Consider the following 21,989-nt stretch of genomic DNA (forward strand, 5'->3'; position numbering starts at 1 on the left):
CTCACACTCCCTGCTACCAAGTGGGTTCTGACTCATAAGGATCCTATAGGACAGAATAGGACTGTGCCTGTGGGTTTCTAAGACTCTGCATTCCACCACCACTACCCCCACAAGACTGTAAATCTTTATGAGAGTAGAAAGTTTCATTTTTCTCCCAAGGAGCAGGTATAGGTTTTGAACCGGTAACCTTGAAGTTAGCAGCCCAACACATATCGACTACACCACGAGGGTGCCTCTTTGGAGCCTAGACAAATGTTATATTCATTTCTACCTTCTAATAGTAGAGAGCTTTCTGCTATTTTAATGATGTTGGCATAACAAATTATCCAGTTGATTTCTCTCCTTTGCAATTAATTTAAGTCTTTTATTAAAATACTTTAATAGAAAATGTTCGCACCTGACTATTTCAATCAGCATATGGTTTTTCCAGAAAACAAACAAACAAAATATTTCCTAGGTAAAGAAATTTCAGAAGTGCTCCTAAAAACTAAAAGGATATATTTTCCCTCTTTACTTGATAATTCTCCTTTTATATGCACATTCCTCAAAATTTCCCCTTAAAGCTGACTTCCTTTTCTGGAAATTATTTTTCTTTCCAACCATGTTGAGAATCTTTTTTTTTTTTTTCATTCCTTCACTCTGACCAGATCTCTACCCCACCACCACGACCACCACCCCGCCCTCCCCGCCCACACACTCCCCGCCCCACGAGCATACGCGTGTGAGTCCTTTTGCTTTCTTGGGAAAAAGAGTATGGGCACAGGAAAGAGGGACGGGGAGGGTAGGGGGAACAGAAAAGGAATTATATGCCACTTCGTCTGAATAGATCTTCCACTTGTGGATAATTACACCCAAGTTGCACTTTTGCCTTCTGATTTCTGTTTTGAGACACCTCTTTCTCCCCCAGCCAACTGGGCTAGACAAAGCACGCGACAGAACTCGGGTAGGGGGCTGGCTGTAAATTGACGTGGCATGGAAATTCTCGGCTAAATTGTAACAGCTTGCTTTTTCCTCTCAAATCAAGCCCAGCCTCCCGGAGCGGTAGCTGAATCATGGGTCCAGGGGCTTTTCAGAAAGATGCAGAGAAAAAGTCGTCAGCTCCTTCTTGTGGGCTCCAAAGTTTTCTGTTGGAGTCTTTATAGATGAGCGGAAAACAAGATCAAAGCAGTCCGGCTGCGACGTTCTTTTTGCAGCTCAGACAGCAGGCTCTGCCGCCCGCCCTCCCTTTCCTGCCGTTTAATCCCTTACAGATTTTGCCATGGGGTGCGGACTCAGAAAGCTGGAGGATCCGGAGGACAGCAGCCCTGGAAAAATATTTTCTACCCTGAAGAGACCCCAAGTGGAAACAAAGACAGAGTTTGCTTACGAATATCGATTACTGGACTTTACTCTACAAGGTACTTCTTGCTTTTATTTGCTCGTGGAAATGTTTCAAAGAGGAGAGTATTAATGCTTCCACATTGCTGGCTGGCTAATGTTAAGTCGGTTCTCCATAACCAGATTGTAAAATGAATCTAACGACAATGCCTTGTTCCTTAACTATGTTCTGAAAGATTCTGGTTGGTTTGCTTGCTTGTTGGGGTGTTGTTTGTTTTTGTTTTGTGTAACATGGCTCTTAGAGCCCTATCAATTTAGAAGCGCCTCTAGAGAACAGTTCTTTCATTTCGGAACCACATCCTCATCGAAGGATATACATGGGAAATTCGTCCCTCTCGAGACGACAGAGCCCTGGTTTGCCGGACAGTCTGTGCTGGTGAAGGGCTCTGTAGAAGGTGGCGTGCGGGGACTATTGCGTGTCTCGGGAGAGCGATCTTTGCTAAGACCACTGAGGCTCCTTTTTGTGAGGTGCTGCCTTCCATTCAGGGCGGGGGTGGGGGCGCGGGAAAGGTGGTCTGGTGGGAGGCACTTTCTTTGCTCAGGGCCCGGTCTCTAACAGAGACGCTCTTCTTCCAGAAAGTTGGCAAGACAAATAAACAAGCCCAGATGGCAGCTCTGGGGCAGGCGCAGGGGCAGCCCAACTTCCCAAGCACTTCGCTTCGCCCCTTTTGGAAACTTCCAGCACTGTACAGCTGCCCGCAGCGCGCGCCTCTTGCTCGGCGAGCTGCGGCTAAAGGAACGGCTGCTGCTGGAACTTGCAGATGACAGCGCTGCCCGCTGAATGCCAAGAAGCCACCCTGTTGCCAGGGCATGGGCATTTTAGACTAACTACGTTTTAATGCTGTGTAATACCATTTTTGGGGGGTCAGTCTGCACACACTTTTCCTCCCCGGGCCCTGCCACCCTTACCACCCCCACCCCGGGCGCTTGCTTTAGAAACAGTGCATCTTTGTGCGACAGGCGCGAGAGCGGCCCATTTTTCTTTGTCAAAAATTGAGCTGGCCAGTAAATAACGCCCCCCACCCCCCAGGGACCTACAGAGTCGTGGACATAAACTGTGACGATATTCAAGGCTTCCCAAGGAACAGTGACACTATTTTAAATTTTCTTTTTTATTTATGAAAGTAAAAAAATAGACTGGTGAGGCTCAAAGAAGTCGCCGAAGAAACCAACGTTTTGTTTGTAATATACTTTTTTTTTTTATCTGAAAAAATGCTTGTGATGGGAGGCTTTGTTGTCTCGTCGGCTACTTCCAGAGCACACAAACTACACACTCCTCCGTAACCTGAAGAAACCTTATCCATTCAGGAAGTGGCAGGCCAGATGTGCTTTGATTTGCATCTCTAGATTTGCTCAAAGTCACTTAAAAGGGTTTTCTGGTTCATCCCCTCTAGGCAGGCTTCACAATTTCACAAACGTGTGTAAAGGGGGTCATCCTTGAGTTAACCTGGGCTTGTCATGAGCAGAAAACCCTTCTCCTTGAATAAGGAATGGCCTCTCTGCCTTCCCCTGTTGGGGTTGGGAGCTTTAAGAGGGTGTGGTTTTTGTTTGTTTTGGTTTGGGGGTTATTTTTTAAGAGGGTGCGTTTCAGAAAAATGCTGCTTTATCGTGCAAGCATGGTGGAGTGTGTGATGCTAGACCCAGGGCAGACCTGTTTTTTAAGGCACCTGGTTCCTCTGTGTCGCAGCACTCCTGGCCTGGTTTTCTCTTCGCTTTGCCTCCAGCACGGAGCTCATCACCAGCCTCGCTCCTCACACCACTTTCCAGTTGATTCTTTTCTGGGCCTCTCTTCTGTAGCCTGGGACCTCCACCCTCCACTCTGGGAACAGAGGCGGAGTCTCGGTGGGTTAAAGGGTCCCCGCCTTCCCAGGAGCACACTGCTCTGTCCCGGGATTGCTCTGAGGACAGATGAAGCCAGCGGCCCTCGTGCCTCTGAGAGGCTACCGCTCAAGCAGCAACCTTCCAGCAAACAAAATGGCCCGGTGACAGCTGTGTTTGTTCACAAGGGGCATGCTGTCTCCCGGGTTGGCCTCAACTCTTCCAAGCAGAGGCCAAGGAGCAGGGCTGGGTGAAAAGTCCCAGTGGGGCAAAAGGTGGAGCCTCTGGGAAATGCCCAGTGCCGTAGACTTATTTCCCATTCAATTTCATCTCCTGTTCTCTCGGTCTGCCTCTCTCTCTCTCCCTTTCTCTCCACCCCTCCCTCTCTCTCTCTCACACACACACACACATACACACACACGTGTGTGCGTGCAACTTTATGGGTACTTTTCAGATAATGTTACATAAAGTTTTAGTGATGCTTACTTAACTTTAAAAGCCAGAGCAAAGACAGAAGCATCCGTTTGCTATAGAGCCAGACTTTTGCTATAACTCAAGAAGATTCCATGTACAACACGGTAGAACTGTGCTTCACAGTTTCCAGTGGCTGGTGTTTTCGAAGCAGATCGCCAGACCTTGCCTCCAGGGCACCTCGGGGTGGGCACAAACCTCCAACCTCGTGGTTTACAGCCAAGTGACTTAACCCTTTACCCCACCCAGGGACTCCATCCTTAATTTTGAGGAATGAGACATTATTTACATTTCCCCGCAGAGTGTATCAATGTCACCTCCTCCATTACAACTACACTCACTTGCCCTTCACTTCACCTTCTACCTTTCTGGCCTTCATCTCCAAAAATAACTTACACATCCTTACTGCCTTCCCCTATTTTTTTTCTTTATTTCCCCCCATCACTTATTTATTTGTCCATTTTGCCTTTGGGTTTTGGCGGGGAAAGAATAGCATGATCACTAAGGAAGACAGACTGGAGTTAAAGTTGGTGACTTCTGAATCAGGCTCTTTTCTTCACTAGCAATGGCAAGTAAGTGAACTGCCACCTTTCAGTCTCTTCATCTCTATCTTGAAGATTCTAGAGGCACTTTCCTCGACACTTGTTTTCAGGATGAAATGCAGTAATCCACTTGGAAACGTCCCTCTCACTGGCTGTGGTTATTGTTAGGTGCTGTCCAGTCAGCACACCAGAACTAAGCGCTGCCCAGTTGCGCTCCATCTGCACGGGCCTTGCTTGGCACCCATTATTGCAGCCACTGGATCCATCCATCTCATTGAGGGACTGCTTCTTTTTCACTGAACTTCAACTTTGCCAAGCATAATGTCTTCTGTCGGAGTTGTCCCTTCTGAAAACGTGTTCAAAGTGGGCAAGGCAAAGTCTGACTGTCCTCACCTCCAGGAGCACTCCGCCCACACTTCTTCCAAGACCGACCTGCCTGTTCCTTTGGCAGTCCGTCGGGTGTGCAGTCTTCTTTGCCTATAAAACAATTCAATTGAAAGTACCAAGGCTTGGCCTCAGAGTGACATCCCTGCTTTTGAGGACCTTAATGGGGCCTCTGCGCAGATTTGCCCCATGTTTAACATGTCATGTGATTTCTTGACCGCGGCTTCCTTGGGCATTGACTGTGAGCTGAAGTCAAATGAAATCTGTGATAAGGTTAACATTGTCCCCTGGTTATCGGGATGTGGCTTACTTGTCCAGTAGTGGGGCCTCTTGTTTTCTTACTGTTGAGGTGCAATCCATACGAAGACTCCTTGGGGTTTCTGAGATCGGGTATCTTTATGAGAACACACAGCCTCATCTTTCTCCTTTGAAGCAGCTGGTACATTTGAACTGATACTCTTGCAGCTAACAGCCACAACATTATTCGCTTGTACAACTGTAACTCAACAGGAGTTATTTCAGTATTTCTTGCATTCAAAGTTCTACTAGGTATTTTAGGAAATACAGAAGAAATATAAAGCATGACCCCTGCCCCGAGACACTTCAGTTATTGTTATGGTAGGATAACTTTTCCTGGCGGTTTATGTCAGATCTGCTAACTACAGTCATGAGATTTCATTGCAATGTTTTAAATAAGTTTTCTGGGTCATTGCAGATTAATAGTAATAACTCATTAATTGCATCTGACTCATGTTTATCAGTGAAAATTTGAAATTGTCTGGAGATTTATTTAAGTAAATTTATAAATATGAGGTCTTTCACTAATGTATACGCTCACTGCAAGAAAACTTTGTTCTATTAACCTGGCATTCCATGATGCTCACCTTCCCGACATGGTCACTAAAGACAAAGCGGGTGCATAAGCAAATGTAGTGAAGAAAGCTGATGGTGCTGCCTATCAAAAGATATAGCGTCTGGAGTCTTAAAGGCTTGACGGTAAACAAGCGGTCATCTAGCTCAGAAGCAACAAAGCCTACATGGAGGAAGCACACCAACCTGTGTGAACAAGAGGTGTTGAAGGGGTCAGGTATCAGGCATCAAGGAACAAAAAAAAACAAACATATCATTATGAGGTGGGGTGCAGATTGGGGACCCAAGCCCATCTGTAGGCAACTGGACATCCCCTTACAGAAGAGTCTCGGGGAGGAGACCAGCCATTCAGGGTGCAGTGTAACAATGATGAAACATACAACTTTCCTCTAGTTCCTAAATGCTTCCCCCCACCACCCCCACTATCATGATCACACTTTTCTACCTTACAAATATGGCTACACCAAAGGATATACACTGGTACAGTTAGGAGCTAGAAACACAGGGAATCCAGGACAGATGATCCCTTCAGGACTAGTGGCAAGTGTGGCAATACCAGGAGGGTAGAAGGAAGGTAGAAAGAGGGAACCAATTACAAGGATCTACATATAACCTCCTCCCTGGGGGACGGACAACAGAAAAGTGGGTGAAGGGAGACATTTGAAAGTGCAAAATATGACAAAATAATAATTTATAAATTATCAAGGGTTCATGAGGGAGCGGGGAGCAGGGAGGGAGGGGGGAAATGAGAAGCTGATACCAAGGACTCAGGTAGAAAGCAAATGTTTTGAGAATAATGAGGACAACGAATGTACAAATGTGCTTGACACAATGGATATATGTATGGATTGTGATAAGAGCTGTACAAGCCCCCACTAAAATGATTTTTAAAAGAAAAAAAATGAGGCCTGGTGGTATAGTGATTAAGCACTGAGCTACAATCCGCATGGTCAACAGTTCAAAACTACCAGGACCTCCTTGGGAGAAAGAGTGGACTTTCTACTCCTGTGAACTGTCAGCGTCTCAGAAATCCACAAGGGGTCATTATGCATCAGCCTTGACTTGATGGCAGGAGTGAGTTATAAATGTATGCTGATGAACGTATGTGGGGTATGTGTGTATATGAGTGGTTATTGGATTCCTTAATGAAAAGCTAAGTTACCATGTATACTCAAATATAAGCTGACCCGAGTCTAAGCCGAGGTATTATTACCTGGGAAACCAGAAAAACTGATTGACTCAAGTATAAGCCTAGGGTGGAAAATGCAGAAGCTATTGGTGAGTTTCAATAATCAAAACAAATGAAAATAAATTACTAAAAATTGAGACATCAGTGAGGTAATGTATTTAAATACTTATTTTAAATTAAAAAACATAAATAAAAGGACAAATCATTTAACCTTAGTAAACCAGCACAGTAAGTGGAAAAGAGGTTCAACCAAAACAATAATACTATTCCCTGAGCTCAATCAGCAACCACGCTAAAATGGAAAGAGTTAAAATCCTTCAAAACTGGATTCCTCATCATCATCCGTATCCCAATGCAGAGCTTCAGCTGGTGTGAGGTCATCATAGACACTGTCCTCACTGAGATCGCTGTCATCACCATCATTGCTGTCATTTTCATACAAAGTGCAGTCTTCACTGCCATCCATAGCATGACTAATACTACATTTCTGGAAGGCACGTCGCACCATGTCTTCTGGAATGTCTTCCCATGCATCTCGAACCCACTTTGCTATTAACTCTATGTCAGACTTCATGAGATTTCCTCCTTTTGTTAGTCAGGCTTGACTGGATGACATCTATTCATGCCACTGACCCGTGTATAAGCCAAACCCGTTTTTCAGCACATTTTTTGTGCTGAAAAACTCGGCTTATACACGAGTATATACGGTGATTCTGCAAACTGAGTTAGTTTACCTCCTTATAGACTCCCAGAAAATTACGTCGATAATAATATTCTTAGATATTTTTAGACAGTTTATGAATGAAAAGTTTCTAGTATACTAAAAATTCAACATAAGGACAGAAAGTAGCCTCCCACCTCGAATGTCTCGTGGAACTGCCTAGGACACTATCTAGCACCATGTTGCTGGCCTCTACCTTGTTTCATTATCGTTTGAGCAGGTACGCTCATTGTATTTCATCATCATTGTCAACAGCAATAAGTACATATTGTGTGCGTTTTCTACAGAGGATGCTGATAATTACTCAAAATAACAAGAGGAATAAGATAGTTTTTCCCCACCCAAAAACTAAACAACAAAAAACCCAAGAATGTCATATCAATACTGTCATGGCAGCCCTCGCCAGGGTTTCTGAGGTTATAAAGTTTTTTATGGGAGCAAAAAGCTTCATCTTTTCCCTCAGAGTAGTGGGGGGTTGGAACTGCTGATGTGACAGTTAGCAGACCAAAGCTTAACCACTACACCACCAGGGCTCCATACATATTTAATGTTCTAGTTAATCAAATTGTACCAATTAAGATCATAACCTCCTCAGAATAAGAAATTACCTTGCCCTCTTTGCATCTCTGTGTCTATCACAGTGTGGGCACATGACTCGGGGTGGAATTTTGTGGAATGAACAAACAATTAATGTGTTAGTCTGGGTAGACTAGAGAAACAAATTCATAGACACTCATATGTGTGTAAGAGAGAGTTTTATAGCAAAGAGTAATTGTACATTAAGAAAACATCCCAGCTCATACTAGTCTATATATTCCTCTTTATACTCATGCAGCCATACGGTAATGCTGAATGCAGGAAGATCCCAGGCCAGTGGGTGGGAAGTCTTGTGGATAAAGTGGAGGTGGAGGCATCTCAGCACTGGCAGGGGTCTCCATGTGGCTCCTTTAGCTCCAGAGCACTCGCGTAGCTCCGTGTGTCTTGTCAATGGGAGTGTTTCGCAGGGAGTGAGCGTGTGTCCCGCCTCCAGCGTGTGCTATTTATCTCCTTGGCACCGCCAAATGAAGTCATCAAGTGGAGACTTGATTGACAGGCTAAACTCCACCCCTTCACTCTTAAGTCTCAAATTGACAACGGGTTATGTAACCACCACAATAAATTACAAGCTACAAGAGAGGAAACCGCGTACTGTAAGAGGTGTCAGAGAAAAGGGAAGACAACTGGAGTTGGAGCCACTGGAATTTATGACTTCAACTGGGCCTGAAAGCAAACAACTGGACTAGATAAGCAGAAAAAGATGAAGAGGTTGAGGCGTAATCAAGGACTAGTGAGTGGAGCGGTTAGCTAAGGGAGGTTTGGTAAGAAACCAATGTCGTCATAAGGAGGCTCTACCTTCTTGTCTGAAGACTGAAGACTCTCCTATGGAAGTATAAACTATAGCAGGTTTGGAACAAGTAGTGCAGATAAGTGTTTTAAGGAGAAAAGTGCTTTAGAGCTTAAATTCTGAGAAATCGTTTTGCAGAAGGCTATGGGTGACAATGGAAGCCAAAACTCTATGCAGGATCTGCACATGGACTAAGCCTCTGGCGAATCCCCTCTGACCATTGGCCAGGGATGTGCGTAGCCTTGCCTTCAAACAGAGTACATTGGAAAGTGGACTAATGCAGATATGTTTAGATTAAAATTCAACACCTTATTATTTCTTTTCCCTTTTCCTCCATTTTGAATTTGTTCTACTTTTTATTATGTTCTACTTTCTTTAGCATTGAGGATTTCTTGTTTTCATTGTTTTTGTGTTTGGGGAGATTCTTTTGTATGATTTTCTTTATATGAAACCCAGGATAGGTAAATCCACAGAGACAGAAACTAGATTAATAGTTTGTTAAAAAGTTATGACAGAGGAGTTTGGGGGGGAATGGGAAGCTAATAATTATGAGTACAAGAATGAAAAAATGTTCTAAAATTGCTTGTGATAATTGCACAACTCTTTTTAATATATTTAAACCATGGAATTTCCTGGTATGTGGATTGTATGTCAGTAAAACTTTTGCCATATATCCTCATGTATAAGCCAAGTTTTCAGCACATTTTTATGCAGTTTTTGCGGTAAAATTAGGTGCCTCAGCTGATATTCGGGTCAGCTTTTACTCAAGTATATACGGTAATTTTTAATATGTAGATTACATCTGTGGGTTATTTTTCAACATATTTGGACTAGTCATTAAAATTTATTTCACTTCTTAGATAATGTTATCTTATGATACTAAGTATGAATTTAATGTTGCCTTTTGAATTTGAGGTGTTCAACAGTGTTAGTCTGGGTACTTTAGAGAAACAAATCCACAGAAACTCATATGTGTAAGAGAGAGTTTTATATAAAGGATTAGTGTACATCAAGAAAACATCGCGACCCAGTGCTGCCCAAGCCCACAAGTCCAACATTAACCCATATGTACAACATCAATCCACAAAGTCCTCCTCCATCTCACAAAACACACACTATGATGCCGACTGCAGGAGGAAAGCCGAGTCAGTGAATGTATAAACATCTCAGTGCTGGCAGGAGTCTCCACACGGCTGCTCCAACACCCAGGGCAGCATCGGGGTAGGTCCATGCAGCATCTCCTCAGGGATGTCTTGCAGGAAGTGAGCCTTGCCAGCTAAAGCAGGGAATTGGCTAAGGCAGCTGCACCCTGGTCCAACCATCAGAGAGCAAGATACCCAAGAACTAGAAAGACAAGGATCACTGAGCACTTTATCCCTCCACCCTTCAATTAACCCTACATGTGTTTATTGGCCAGGTTGGCACAATAAACTAACTACCTCATCAACCAATTGCAGAATGCTATTTGCCACATCAGTAAACATAAACACACACTAGGGTGCATTTTTATTTCTTTATTTAGGACCAAGGGTAGGGAGTTGGTTTATTGTTTACTCATTTCTTGCATTTGTACATTCATCAATGACATCCTTCACCTGCGATTCTTTGCCATCGTCCTTAACAACCCCCAAACTGTGTCCAAACACTTTGTGGGTTTTCCTGCCAGTCAGTTGTGCAGATGCCTGGCCACTCCCCGGCTTGCTTGTTGCCATCACCCAGCATCAGGCTGGTGGGCTGCCCATCACTTAAGGCGTCCACTCACTTGGCATACATAGGCTCATCACAGTTGGGTGCAAGCACACAAAGATGGGCTTGGCACTGGGCCAAGGCTTTGGCAGCTTCAAGAATTCCAAGTGCTGGGCCATCGTGGATGCGGGCGGTCCTCGGCGCCTCTAATACAGCAGTGTTAACATCCATGACCCCTCTGCCAGCAAAGTTTCCTCGGCCGGGGCGGTGGCTTGCAAGTGGAGCCGAGTCTTGAAACGTGGCCATACCTCCAGGCCCCCACTTCCGCAGCCGGCGAAGAGCAGGGTGCCTTTGGAGTGGAATCCACTTCTCAGTCCTTCTGAGAACTGTGGTTTGTTATCAGCTGTGAAAATTTTAAATAAACCATGGCTTAGAGGGATGGACGAGAGAGAGAGAGAGAGAGAGAGAGAGAGAGAGAGAGAGAGAGACAGGCACCACACCAGGCTGGATTGCAAACAGTTGACTCCCTAGCTGCATTCCGGTTTGGCCGGTAGAGTATGCTCACAGACTCCTGGGAAGAAGGACCTGGTGGCCTGCTTCCACACACACCATGGAAACCCCGTGGAGAACAGTTCTTTCGACTCGGACACCCATGGGTCACTGGAAGTCTCGGACAACCCCATGGTAACTGGCTAATGCGGGATCGCCGTGGGCAGGGACAGGGCGCTGGGAGAAGGTCCGAAGCATCCATGTGGTGGTGAAGACTATTGAAGAGAAGAGCCTGCCTGCGGGGAACACAGGAGCCCTGAAGCTTTGCGCAGGAGGGGCTGCCTTCGTCTGTGGCTGTCTGGATCGAAGGGACAGACAGAATGAGGAACCCGGGGGGCGTCCTGCCTCTGCGCCTAAGTCACTGTGGAAAGAATGATGCTACGTGTTTCGGAAGGAGGAGGCTGGTCCCTGTGTGGCGAAAGGCCGGTTCTGTTACAGGCTTGTCGCATTTATGGTGGCAGGCGGACACCTGGGAGAGGCAGCTAAAGACGCACTGCTGGAGGTGACAATCACGAGGAGGAGGTGAAACAGATGGAGTTTGGAGGGGAGATAATATAAGCAGAGCTTTCGTGCCTTGGTACAACTATTTGGAAAAAATTGTCTGTCATGATCTAGTTTGCTGAAGATGTCCCCCCACAGCAACATGACAGGTGAGCACCATGAAGCCCACACAAGAATGGTCATGGAGCATTAGTTGTAATAAACAAAAAGTGTGAATAACCCCCAAATTCAAAGCCAGTGGAGTGGAAACATAAATGCGATGCACGGAACACGATGCACAGCGGAACACGATACATCGGTGGGGGGCGGGGGGAGCGAACCTCACTGTCAAAGGCCGGACAGTGAATGCTTTCGACTGTGCACCACGGGCTCTCTGCCATCAGGCTGCCACTGCGCCTGGAAAGCAGCCACGGACCCGATCTAGCAAAACAGGCCGCGCGCAGTCTGTGGTCTGCTGACTTTTATGCTGTTGTTATTGAGTGACATTGGCCCATTTTCTGACTCATCGGGACCCTGCGGGACAGAGTAGAACTGCCCCAGAGGGGCTGCAAGACTGTAATCGTTAAGACACAGGTGCTACGTCTCACGAGCTTGGAAGGGCTTGGCAGGTTCAAAGTGCCAGTCCTTTGGTTAGCATTTGAGCCCCTCACACTTTGACCACAAGACCCCCTTGAACTGCAATGGAAATGACCAGGCTGCGAGAGAAACGCACCAACACAAGCGTGCTCACTGTCGGGTTCCGGTCACAGCGAGCTCAGGTTCAGGGTAACCGCACTCTCAGGTGGAAGACTGAGGAGTGATTACCCGAAAAGTCACGGTCGTGAGCGCTGTTAGCTCTTAGGGTAGGAAAGGACCCAGTGGGGATCTTCTGGGGTGCCGGCCATCTTCCGATTTTTTCTCTCCATGAGGATGCCCTACACATGGCCGCCTATGAAGTTGGTTTGATGCTGTGAGCCAGCACTGTGAGACGGCAGGGAGTGTGCTTTGGGTTTGGTTGTGCTGTTGTGGAGTGTGTGTGTGTGTAGGGGGTGGGGTCTGTTACATTTCACAAAGGGGGAAAATGGTTTTTAAAAAAATAAAGGGGAAAAAATGAAGAAGTGGGGGAAAGGCAAATGAGGTCCCAAGACACACACTCAGAAGTGACAGAGACGTGTACACCTGTTCCGGGACCTGCAACAGGACCAGAGTGACCTTTGCCATTAGGGGGGGGGGGCTGTGGTGTGTTTCTGGGAAGCAGGCCGCTCCAGGCATTCGAAAAACTCTGATATCGTCATGTACTAACATGTTTAATAGTTTTACCGTGCTTTAAGAACTGCCAGGATATTACTTCAAGTAAATATTTATGCGTTAATCAATGAGAGACTACAAAGATGGCAGTTTATGTTTCTGAGGAGCCCTGGTGGTGCGGTGGTTAAAGCACTTGGCTGCCAGCTACAAGGGCAGCAGGTTGAGTCACCAACTGCTCCGCAGGAGAGAGGTGTGGCAGTGTGCTCTGATCAAGTTCTGTTTCTCGGCTCTGTGTCAGAATTGACCCACTGGCCGTGGTGTTTGGGTTGTGGGTGTGTATTTCTAAGTGATTCGAAACATTTTGATAAGTAAGACATTATATTCAAAGCACTTATTTTATTGAGCAGTGATTTTTTTTCATCATATTGATCAACATTTTATCATAGCTTTAAAAAACATGTAACAGACAATTATTTAAAATCTATTCATAGTTTCTTATCTAATTAATGTTTGGAAACAATTGTGTACAGATAATAATGCAAATTAAATTATTATGATCTTAAAAGAGTCAACCACCCAAAAATATATATCTTCATTTTTATTTTTATTTACTGCTACTGTTTTTTAATTTTATTATTTTTATAAATCATGTTGTTGAGGCTTTACATCTCTAACAATCCACCCATCTATTGTGTCAAGCACCTTTGTACATATGTTGTCATCATCCTTTTCAAAACATTTTCTTTCTACTTGAGCCATTGGTATCAGCTCATATTTTCCCCTCCCCTCTCCCTACTCTCCTACCCTCATGAACCCTTGATAAATTCGAAATTATTATTTTCAGATCTTCCACTGTCTCCCTTCACCCACGTTTCTGTTGTGTTCGGCAGGGGTGGGGAGGCGTAATATGTCGATCATTGTGATTTGGTTCCCCTTTTCCCCCACACCTTCCCCCCACCCTCATGGCATCGCTACTCCCATTATTGTACCTGAGGGGGTTATCTGTCCTGGATTCTGATAAGAGCTCTTATCTGTACCAGTGCACATGCTCTGATCTAGCTGGACTTGTGAGGTAGAACTGAGGTCATGATAGTGGTGGGGAAGGAAGCATTAAGGAACTAAAATGTTGTATGTTTTGTCAGTGGAACTATAATGAACATATCCTGTAATCCAATAGTTTAATTGTATCAAGAAGAGTTGTACAATCATCACCACAATCCACCTTTGGAACCCTTTCTTCCTTCTTGAACCATTAGTGTTGACTCTCCACACTCCCACTCTTCCCTTTGCCTCCTCCCCACCCCCACCCCCCGCCCCAGGCAGTCATTAATCCAGCTACTATTTTCATAGATCCGCCCATCCCAGTTTCCCTGTGCAGGTAAACATACAAAACAAGGGCAAACAACAAACAAGGACCCTGCAACATGACTATGTAAAACAGAGGACTCCAATCTAAGAGACAAGCAGAGGATATTAAAATTTTAGGGAAAATTCACATTGGGTCTAGAGGGAGATCAAATTATAAGGTGTTATATTCCAGCCTAAATACAGCTGCTAAAATCCACTTAACTATTCTGTATCTGGTATTAGGACTGTCTGGTAAAAGCATGGACACCCTTCCCCCAGACTGAGTTTCCCAGAAACAGGCTAGTTCTGCCAACAACTGTACCCTCTAAAAGCACAGACCGCCCATATCATTATTCCTAGAACCAGAACAGACTGACCTTGTACAACGAGCAAACAGTCATGTACACCCCACTGAGCAAAACCGCACCTTACGTCAACTCTCCAGAAGCTTCCACGGGGGGGGGGGGGGGGGGGGGCATATAAAATACCCCTGAAGCGCGCCCCTGTGGCGGCTTCCACAGCTTCGTTTTACTGTGGGCTGTTGAACCCGTCCACTTGTCCCCAATAAAGCCTGCTTTTTAATCAGTCCTCGGTGAGTATGGTCTGTCTCTTCTCATTTCGTGCCTCAGTTTACCTAACAAAGACTGTCCATGTTCCTAGCCTAAAACTTAAGTACAAAAAACAAACTCGTAGATTCTGATGGACAGTGACCCTCTTGGACAGGGTAGAATTGCCTTGTGAGTTTCTGAAACTATAACTCTTTATGCGAATCGACTCATCTTTCTCACCCAGAAGAGCTAGCTGGTGGTTTCAAACTGCCGTTCTTGAGGCTAGGCACCACTCCACCAAAGTATATTAAACTTTGTAACTTAATTTTTATTACAGTCTAAAAGCCACTACTTGTCTGTCAATTTGTCATACTTTGGTAGCTTGCATGTCACTGTGATACTAGAAGATAGTCCACCTGTATTTAAAATAATATCAAGGTCACCCATGGTAGACAGGATTTTCAGAAATATTAGGAAGAGGAAAAATTAGCTACTGAAAACCTTATGATATGAATGGAATGTTGCCTGATATAGTCCAGGACATGAGTATTCAAAGTCTTTCTCAAAGATGAGAAGGCGCTTAAAGAGCTTCTGAGAACGAGCTTCTTCCTCAAAGTACAGACAAGCATAATGATGGGGAGGGAGCTTTCAGGACCTTCATCTGCTGATGGCGCGGACTCCGAATGGGAGGAAACAGCTGCAAACACAGCCAGTAATAGCTGGAATGTAGTAAATGTATGAAATGTGAATCTAGGAAAATTGGAAGTTGTCAAAAATGAAATGGAACACATAAAGATTGGTATTTTCTAGGCATTAGTGAGCTAAATGGACCAGCATTGTCATCTTGAACAGACAATCATCTAGTCTTCCAATGAAAAATAGGAGAGACAGTCATTGTCAATAATAAAAAAAAACCAGGATCTATCTGGGATTATAATATTCTCAGTGATAAAGAAATATCCAAACTTGTACAAGGAAGATCAGTTAATACAATTATCATTCAAGTTTACAAACCAACTTCTAATGCCAAAGATGAGGATATTGAAGGTTTTAGTCAACTGCTGCAGGCTGAAATTATCAAACATGTAATTAATATACATGGATAATTATTGGTGATTGGAATACAAATGTTGGAAGCAAAGAGTAAGGATCAGTGTTTGGAAATTGTGACCTTGAATATAAAAACAACACCGGAGATCACATGGCAGAATTTTACAAGAACAACAACTTCGTTGCAAATACCTTTTTCAACAACATAAGTGGCAAATACACCCATGGACTTGGGCAGGTAGAAGAATACACAGGAATCAAATAAATTACATCCATGGAAAGAGACCATAGAGAAGCCTAATATCATCCATTAAAGCAAATCCAGGGCCAACAGCAAGAAAGACCATCAATTAATCAGAGGCAAGTTCAAATAGAAACTTAAGAAAATTAAAACAAGTTCATGAGAGCTGAAATATGACCTTGAGTATATTCTACCTAAATTTACAGAAAATTAATGACCAAAGATGAAATGAATTATGGGAAAACATCAGACATCACACATTCAAAAAGCAAAAGGTCGTTAGAGGGAGAGAAGACAATGCCAAAATGGATGTCAAAACAAACTCTGAAACTTGTTCTTCAACATAAAATAGCTAAAGTCATGAAAGGAAAGCATGACATAGAGAACTGGACAATGAGACAGAGCAAAGAATTCCAGTGAGATGTGCAAAGACCTGGAGTTAGAAGAACAGCCTCAATATTTCCTAAGTTGAAAGAACCAAAGGGAAAATTCAAGCCTCGAGCCCAGGAGTCTGTGAGCAGAAGATTGAAAGACACAGGCAGCACCGAATAGATGACCGTGACTCAGAGACCAGAAGGACAACATGGTGGTGGCGATCGCCAACTGCTCTCGAAGGGACCGCCATGGCAAGTCCTGGAGCTCACCCTCGCCATCAAGTCCATGGAGTGGGAGGAAAATGTGGAGCAGAACTCAAAACCATAAATAGATCGAGCTTGCTCATCAGTGACCAGAGCCTGGTGGAACCCCCAAGGGGATGACCCTCAGTCACGGTTCAGTTCTGTAATTGAGCTCACCACCATGGCTCAGTTTTTAGCCAAACAACAGATAGGTCTATAAAGGGGAACCACACTGGAGCGTTCCACCTAACCTGAGAATAATCAGCCATTGGCAAAGGGCAGTATTTACCCAAAGACAAACGTCAGAAGGGTTCAGAAAGACGGAAGAGTGGAAGAGGAACAGGGAGGAAGTAGGGAAATTATGCTACATTCAAGGATTATGATCAATAAAATGAAACAAGTGGTATGTGAATTGTCTAATGAAAACTTGATCTGCTCTGTAAAGCTTCGCCCAATTCACGTTAAAAAAAAAAAAAAGACAAGGCATGGAAGCATTTCTCTTAGAACCTGGCAAAAATAATAATAATACACTTAGTGTCTGTGACTTGGAGTCCCTGGATGCCCAAATGGCTAACCTGCTCAGCTGCCAACAGACAGGCTGGAAGTTCGGGTGCACCCAAGGGCACCTCACCAGGAAGGCTTCGGCACTCTGTGTCCTAAGAATCTGCCATGGAAACCCCTGTGGAGCACAGGTCTATGCCAACACACGGGTCCGCATGAGTCAGAATGAACTTGATGGCAACTGGTTTCCTTGACATGTTTCTGGTTTTCACTCTAATTTCTGAATATAATATGGCAACGGAGCATCTCTTCCTCTTTGAAAATAATACTGTAAACTGCTGGCCAACGATTGCACATGTCTCGTTAGATGAGGAACCAGTCGTGCAAACCAATCTTTGGAGGGAAATTGGTAGAAAGAACATCTAAATATCTATGCGTGTCTTGTAACATTCTTATAAAGTTACATCATCAGAGCAAAGTTTGGGGCATTGAACCCAGTAGCTTTATCCCAGAATCACATTTTTTTCTATTTTTACAATTTGAACTTTGTCCATGAAACTTTTCCGAAGGCACAGAGTATTTTTTTTCCTTCTTTTGAAATTAAATACTTTTATTGGGGGCTCTTACATTTCTTATCACAATCCATACATTCATCCACTGGTCAAGCACATCTATACACATGTTGCCATCATCATTTTCAAAACATTTCTTTCTACTTGAGCCCTTGATATCAACTCCTCATTTCCTCCCTCCCTCCCCAGCCTTCCTCATGAACCCTTGATAAATTATAGATTATTATTTTCATATTTTACATTGTCTTCTGTCACCCTTCACCCACTTTTCTGTTGTCCGTCCCCCAGAAAGGAGTATTTTTGTTAAGTCTGTTGATTTTTTTAAAATATTTTATCGTGCTTTCGGTGAAAGTTTACACAGGAAATGAGTTTTCCGTTCAATAATTTGTACACAAAGCACTGTGACCGTAGTTGCAATCCCAGCGATGGGTCCGCGCTTTCCCCATCTCCTCCCTGGGACTGCCAGCCCCATCTGTCCTGTTTCCCTGTCCCTCCTGCCTTCTCCTTTTGGTGTTGGGCGCGTCTTGCTCTGTGCGCTCAGATAGTTGATAGTTCTAAGGGGACCGTTCCCCACAGGTGTTCTTTATGTTCTAGAACAGTAGATTTTTAGCTGAAAGGTGCTTCCCAGGAGCAGCGTCAGTTCCAAGCAGGAGGGGGTCTGGGAGGATAATCTTGAAGGTCCCTCCCTCCAGTTGTCATCGATGTTGTTTGTTGTTGTGAGAGTTAGCAACTGTAAGGGTAGTGGAAGGCATGCAGCTTGACCTTCAGTGTTTTCTGTTTTAACAATAAAACTCCACTGTGCATGTGTATGATCGCCAAATCAATGAGAAAGTACTCCCATTCATCCGATCATCGGTTCCTTCCAAAAGTCTTGGAGCAGGTAAGATCTAGGGAACCGTAACCAACTAGCATCCATCAGCGTCATAAACACCCCCATTGTGCCTGCTCCCAGAGAGTTGAGAAGGCGCTGATGATGGTTGCGGAGCGGGAAAGGACAGCGGTTTACAGTTGGTGAGATCCGCCTGTGATGTTCAAACTGTAGCCCAGGTACCCACTGCCACCCCTTCATTTCCAGGGCGTCGAAATGGAGCCTCAGGAAGTCAGGTTCGACGCGGTGGCTCCCGGGGGTGGGGTGGGGGGTGGGGGGGTGTTTGCACTGGTGAAAGCCCGCCCTGTGTGTGCCCAGCCCCACCTCCTCACCCCTCTCAGTCAGCTCCCGGATAACACCCTGCAAGCGCCAACCAGCCTCGCAGCCTAGTTGCACCACAGCCTAAAGCATAATTGAGAATGAGGATGCCTTTTCTTGTTCCTCTTTTACCTTTTTCTTTAACATGTTTAATGCATGCAATAAAACACAGTTTATCCATCAAGTGACTCTCAGGCCCCGAGTCACCACCATCCTGCTAGCTCGGTGAGGGAGGAAGAATTTGGGGTCCCAGGTGGCTGAACATCATCTAAGATGGCCCCGGTGGCCTGGCGCAGACCTGGGTGGGCGCTGTCTGGTCTGCAGAATCCCTGGGTTGACCCCAAACAGGAGTCACAAACCAACCAGTCTCCGCTGGTGTAGACATTGTGTCGAACCGTCACTTTATTAAACTGGAAGAAAACGTCCTTGGGTGTGCAAATGGTGACATGCTGAAAAGTTTGCTGGTTCGAATCCACGAAAGGGTTAGGCCTGGGGGATGTGCTTCCCAAACCCTTGGTAATCCTGTGGAACATACATGGGGCTGGGCTCTCCTGCATATAGACACGGGATTGGCGGTAAACATGCAACATGTAAAGACTGGGTGACATTTTACAAAATTCTGGATTTCGTTGTGGGTTGTTTTTGGTGGGTTTTTTGGTAGTCTTTTTTTCCCCTTAGAAATCAGGCCCGATGACACAAGGCCCACACTCCCTCAGAGCAGCATGGGCTGGGCCAGCTGTGCTCTTCTGGGTTCTCCAGGGCCCACTGCCCCTCCAGTCCAGCCTCTGTTCCCCCTTCTCTGCCTTGTGGACCTACTGGCAGTTTCGTCACGGACTCAGCATAGTAGGTCGTTGCCTGTCAGACACTCCCAATCCTGAAAGCAAGGTGTGGCTCTCTGAGCTAATATTTTACAGGCTGGGAGCACAGCCAGGTTGGGCATTTTGAAACCAACAAGAACTGACCCTGGAGGACAAAACTAATTTTCAGCACTGTCCTCAGAGGTGGGCCACCAATAGTCGGTCGCTGGCTGAAATTTGAGTGTTGACTGTGTGCCAGGCATGGACTGGTTTCCACAGTGACGCTCGAAGCCGCCCTGTGACATGCACAGGATGATCCATCCCTTTTCACAAACGTGGACACCGAGGCTGGCAAGGTAGGGTGACTTGTGTCCGCTCACACACACCTAACCTGCGTCAGAACCAGGATTTCACTCCAGACCTGCCTAGCCTCTTCCCCAGCAGAGGGCCTTATTTCACCACGCAGCCGACACAGGTATAGCACCCCCTGGGTGTCAGAGGAGGCAGGTGGTGCACAGGTGACGCTCTCAGCCACGCCTTGGGCAGTTTGCTTCTGGAAGGATGACAGTCCCAGCAGTCCTGCGGGGCAATTCCACTCTCCTGTGAGCCAGCCAGACCCCTCGAGGAACCAATAGCAATTCATTTCATCTTCCTAACAGCGGCCTAGGTAGCTGCTATGATTACTCTCGTTTTGCAGATGATAAACTGAGGCACTCCAAACTCGAGCTCACTGCTCTGGGGTCAGATCCAGCTCCCAGCTCCCAATGACACATCTGCTCAGGACCCACTGCAGAGACCCCACCACCACCACCACCATCCCATAGATGCCATTTTCCTTCAAAGAGCCTACATTCACTTTAGAGGAACTGTGTATAATTAGTTGGTGGTCAGTTGAAATGTCCAGGCTTTTTGTTTTGTTTTTTTAAATTCTACTGTTAAGTCAGATTTCTCTCATCCTGTGTTTCAAATTGGAGTATTCTCATCCAGGCTGTCAAGAGTCGTGGCAATGCTGCATCTCTTAAAAGAATGCTGAGTTGTTAACTCCAAGTAGTAAAAACTCCATTCAGCAACTTTGATACCGGGCTTCCTTGATAGTGCCCAAGGGAGACTGCCCAGTGTCCGGGCAACAAGCAGGACTGGTTCTTTCTTGAAGTGGTCTTTGCACAATTTGTTGACTGAAACTTCCAGTTGTCTAGTCACACAATGCAGAAAACAGCAACAACACCCTCAAAGGAATGAGGTTCTGCTATCGACCGCCACACGGGCCAACCCGGCAAACATCTCACGAGGTGAAATGTGTCAGAGCCGCAGGATAAATCTGCCTGAACCACTGACAGGAAGCACCGCTAGGAGGCAAGGTCATAGACCCAGATAGCAGGTTAGAGGTTACCAGGGAATGTGGGAAGGGGAAAATGGGCAGCAATTGTTTCATGGATACAAAGTTTTTATTTGGGGCACGAAGAATGCTTTGGAAAAGTGCTAATTATTGTACAACATTGTGAATAAAATTACTCCTGGATGGTACTTAAAAATTGAAATGTTAATGTTATACATATACTTCCTTACAATCATAAGACTGGTTATTAAAAAAACTTTATTCATGTAACAATGTCCACATCATAATCAGCCCATGACCAAATAGTCATTAAAATAATAGTCATTAAAATGCCTAGAGGATTTCCACATCAAGGCGCACCCCTTATTCTTGTACTAAATTTCACAATTTTCAAAGACACATTCTCACTAAAAGTAAATGATCACTCGCACCAATTTTTTGGTAAGTTGTCACAACCTTTGTTCTTTTACTATGTCAAGTAATATTTTTAAATAAGCTTTAAATTTCTCTATATTTTTACTCAGTTTTAAAGTTTCCATTGAATCTCCCTTGCTATATGATCAAGTATACCTGCTAGGAAAGTACCCAAGTTCTTTTTCTTGCACCATTTTTGAAGAATAAAACATAGTGTGCTCTTTTAAAACCAGTCAAGCTGGTTCTATTATTCTAGTTTTGTAAACACAATCTTTAACTTAATGATAAGGTGGTACTATAGAACCCAAAAGAGTAGAAGTCTTTTAAATACCAAGGAACCCTGGTGGTATAGTGGGTTGAGCACAAGGGCAGCATTTAAAAGCACCAGATGCTCCATGGGCGAGAGGTGAGGCTTTCTATTCACCTAAAGAGCTAGAGTCTCAGAAACCACAGGGCAGTTCTACCCTGTCCCACAGGGCGGCTCTACCCTGTCCCATAGGGGCAGTTCTACCCTGTCCCCCAGGGTGGTTCTACCATGTCCCACAGGGACAGTTCTACCCTGTCCCATAGGGCAGTTCTACCCTGTCCCATAGGGGGCGGTTCTACCCTGTCCCACAGGGACAGTTCTACCCTGTCCCATAGGGCCACTATGAGTTAGTCA

The 21,989-nt window shown here is 45.0% G+C and overlaps 1 protein-coding gene across 2 annotated transcripts in view; it reads left to right on the top strand.

Moving 5' to 3' along the window:
- The first annotated feature begins 743 nt into the window (after positions 1-743).
- The window catches only part of RFTN2 (raftlin family member 2), an 81,448-nt gene continuing 60,202 nt past the window's right edge, over positions 744-21,989 (top strand). The window contains exon 1 of one of the 2 annotated variants that reach the window (XM_075529345.1): positions 744-1,397. In XM_075529345.1, coding sequence (XP_075385460.1) covers positions 1,259-1,397 — 139 coding nt within the window. In that variant the 5' untranslated portion in view covers positions 744-1,258. The remainder of the gene's footprint in view (positions 1,398-21,989) is intronic. The other variant, XM_075529344.1, reaches the window with a different exon arrangement.

The sequence above is a fragment of the Tenrec ecaudatus genome, chromosome 13 (assembly GCF_050624435.1).
Source record: "Tenrec ecaudatus isolate mTenEca1 chromosome 13, mTenEca1.hap1, whole genome shotgun sequence".
Lineage (NCBI taxonomy): Eukaryota > Metazoa > Chordata > Mammalia > Afrosoricida > Tenrecidae > Tenrec > Tenrec ecaudatus.